The sequence below is a fragment of the Helianthus annuus genome, chromosome 7 (assembly GCF_002127325.2).
Source record: "Helianthus annuus cultivar XRQ/B chromosome 7, HanXRQr2.0-SUNRISE, whole genome shotgun sequence".
In the NCBI taxonomy this organism is placed as follows: Eukaryota; Viridiplantae; Streptophyta; class Magnoliopsida; order Asterales; family Asteraceae; genus Helianthus; species Helianthus annuus.
Window position 1 is genome coordinate 80,476,270 of NC_035439.2, and position 3,476 is coordinate 80,479,745.

General features: G+C 41.1%; 2 protein-coding genes across 2 annotated transcripts; both read left to right on the forward strand.

Annotated features, from left to right (window-relative positions):
• The first annotated feature begins 223 nt into the window (after positions 1-223).
• On the forward strand, positions 224-1,369 carry LOC110866526. Its single transcript, XM_022115671.2, has 2 exons — positions 224-388; positions 475-1,369. Exons 1-2 carry the CDS (start codon positions 231-233, stop codon positions 1,223-1,225), a joined length of 909 nt encoding a protein of 302 aa, XP_021971363.2. The 5' UTR covers positions 224-230; the 3' UTR covers positions 1,226-1,369.
• On the forward strand, positions 1,321-3,242 carry LOC110866524 (nicotinamidase 1-like). The gene is made up of 4 exons (XM_022115670.1): positions 1,321-1,333; positions 1,921-1,973; positions 2,060-2,245; positions 3,006-3,242. Exons 1-4 carry the CDS (start codon positions 1,321-1,323, stop codon positions 3,096-3,098), a joined length of 345 nt encoding a protein of 114 aa, XP_021971362.1. The 3' UTR covers positions 3,099-3,242.
• The last annotated feature ends 234 nt before the right edge of the window (positions 3,243-3,476 follow it).

Sequence of the window (3,476 nt, forward strand, 5' to 3'; positions counted from 1 at the left end):
GGTTTATACCTATCGATTCGCCGTGGCATCGTCTTTTTGACTTGGCGCACACGCCGACCTACAGGGAGCTGCTGGTCGAGTTCCTTTCGTCATTCACATTTCACCCTCCTGGGGAGCCAGTGCAGCTTCCGTACCCAGGTGCTCCCCATCCGCCTGAGATTTCTTTCAGGCTTGCTGGCGTTATGCGTTCGATGACGCTAGCAGAGTTTGCGATGCGTTGTGGTTTATACATGCAGGAGGAGATCGAGACTGAGATTTACACAGCGGGGCTAGTGGTGGTTGAAAAACCCACTCTTGTAGGGTTTTGGCAGGTGATTGCGGGGGCGGATCATTGGGAGCATGATAAGTCGAAGGGGAGGGTGTCGTTTGTTAGTGACCCACTATACAGGTATGTACGTTTATTATTGCAATTATTGTGATTATATGCACTGTTTATTAATCTCTGTTTTTGTATTTCGCTAACACTATCTGCAGGTATCTGCACCATTTGCTCGCCACTTCTATATCAGCGCGCGGCTACAGCCGTGAGTGGTGTACGACCACAGATCTTTTTTTCCTATATTGTTTGTTGTATAGGAGGCCGTGCGCGCTAGCACACGGTCTAGCCCAGTACTTCGCCTCCGGCCATCACCGGCAGGAGCGCGGATTTTTGTATGGCGGGGCATACGTGACCGTCATTGCCCGTTCATTGGGCCTCGTACCACAGCAGGACCCACATCTACGGACGCCGGCCATCATGCCGACGCGGATGGGTATGCAGTCGCTATGGGGGATGAGGGTTATCAGGAGGTTCCCCGTTGGCCCGCGGTTTAAAAACCGCGACGGGGGCGTATGGAGAGAGGAGGCCCTACCAGAGCATTTCGAGCCCGTTCATCCTCCTGCAGATCCTGCTGATGTAGTGCCCGTGGAGGACCCTCCGGAGGATCTAGACGGTGCAGCGGGGCCACAGCCACCGCCACCTGCCGGGGCACCTCAGTTTCCACGTCACGTTATTCGAGGTGGTGCCCCAGGAGCTGCGCTACATCCGGATGTACGAGCCAGGCTTGACAGGCTCGACGATTTGGTAGGTTGGCTGGTACGGGCGGAGCAGGATAGACGAGAGAGAGAGGGATTACCCCCGATACCGCTTCCACCGGTTCGAGCTCCACATCAGCAGCACCAGCCGCAGCAGCAGCACCAGCCGCAGCAGCAGCATCAGGATTCAGATTCGGATTTGGATGCATAGACCTGTTGTTGTTTTTATTGTTATTATGGATGTACAAACTTATCTTATATATTTTTGTTATGGATGTAAACAGTTATCTTATATATGTCATATTTATGTTTGTTTTCAGTTATTCGGTTACTCAATGATTGTTCTCTTAAATTTAGATAATACGGAAACAATATAACCCCCTGAATATAATACGGAAACAATATTTGAAAGAAATAAAATTTTAATCGAAAGAATAATATTTAAAAAGTAAAATGTTAAAAACAATATAATATATTTAAATAGCCGATTTTTAAAAAACAAAAAAAAACAACACTTTTTTAAAAATAAAAAAAGAACGATTTTTAAAGGCAAATAGTTAATTTTTAAAAAACAACAACTTTTTATAGTGTAAAAAAGAAAAAAAAAACTTTTTTTAAAACCAAAAAAAATTTCATCAAAAAAACACATCTTCAAAAACTATCCAAAAAACCATACCAAAACCCACCAAAACACCCCTCATTTCAGCCAAAAAAAACACCAAACATAGACGCCTCGTATAGCCCCATACCCTGCGTATAGGGTTCCTTAAACAACGTGCCTGACACCCTCTGTACACCCATCGAATTCAGTGCATGGACGCCTCGTATAGGTCTATACGAGGCGTCTAGGTTTAAAAAAGTGTGGATTTAGGCGCAGTGGGTGTCCGGATAGTTTCCCCCTTTGAGAAATACGGATCCAATGTCTTTGTAGATTGGGTGAAAAACACCAGATTGAAGCCGTAAGTTCTGTCTGTGTGTGTATATATATATATATATATATATTAACTGGTGTAGTTAAGCAACTGATATCTTCTCGATCTTTCAGGTATTGGTTGCTGGGATATGCACGGATATATGTGTACTGGACTTTGTGTGTTCTGCGTTATCTGCAAGAAATCGTGGTCATGTTACTCCTCTTAGAGATGTGATCGTATATTCGGGTGCGTGTGCAACTTTTGATCTTCCAGTTCATGTTGCCAGAAACATCCCTGGTGCTCTTGCTCACCCTCAGGTACGCTTGTTTAACATTGACGTTTGCAGCAAATTAAACCGTTAAATATAACTGAACCGGTTAAAGAATCTATTAGGAGATTGCTAAAGCTCATCAAATGATCGTCTTTTGTAAGATATATGTGGACTTATTCTACTACAGTACATCAGAACCAGATTGCGTCATTCAGTTTTGAGTAAAGTACACGAATGGTCCCTGTTGTTTATCAAAATTTTGGATTTGGTCCCTAGCTTTCCAAAAGTACACGGATTGTCCCCTTGGTTTGCACTTTGTAGCGCCCTTAGTCCCAAGCCAACAAATTCTGTAGGTTTCAGCGGGTCCAAGTTAAGGACGAAATGTGTTACAAAGTGCAAATCACAAGGACCATCTATGTACTTTTGGAAAAGCTGGGGAATAATGCGTTACCAAATGCAAACCATAGGGACCATACGTGTACCTTTGGAAAGCTAGGGACCAAATCCAAAATTTTGGTAAACCACATGGACTATGCATGTACTTTACTTTTTAGTTTTATAGAGGCATGCTCAATAATTAATTTTTAGTAAAGAACTTCATAAACGCTTGATAACAATATATAGTTAAAGCTATAGGTAGGTACATGTTTTTTATATATTCATGCATGCACATGTTTATTATCTAACATGAATTTATATGGTAGAATGGGCAAACATAGTTATAATAATATCTTAGTTAATAAATATTTATTGTATGAAAATACTAAGTTTTATTTACAACTAAAAATTGAATCCTGCAACAATAGGAACTCATGCAACATGTTGGCCTTTACATGGCAAAGAGCAGGGGAGCTAAGGTTGTGTCAAAAGTGTCATTTGCAGCATCAAAGAAGGCATGATCACAGTGAGTGGCTCATGTTTATGATCTCTGATAATCTGTTAGATTCGGTGTATCTTTTCTTTTCTCTTCATATATATGCTTACGCGTGTAGTAATGGTGATTTTTAACGTCTTCCTGTAAAATCAGAAAATGTGTTTGATTTGTTGTCGATTAAGAAAACAATAGTATATGAATGTTTGGTCGTATGGTTTGATTTGCGGGTCGCAAACATGTTCTTTTACGCATAGTAGAACACATAGTATAGTTTGTCTCTAATAATTATAATTATTTGATGTTTACTATAAATCTAAGTATACTGTTTTAGTATACACCAAGTTGTATTTCAATACACTGGATTTTTCAGATATTCACATATGTATTATCACATATTAATGTT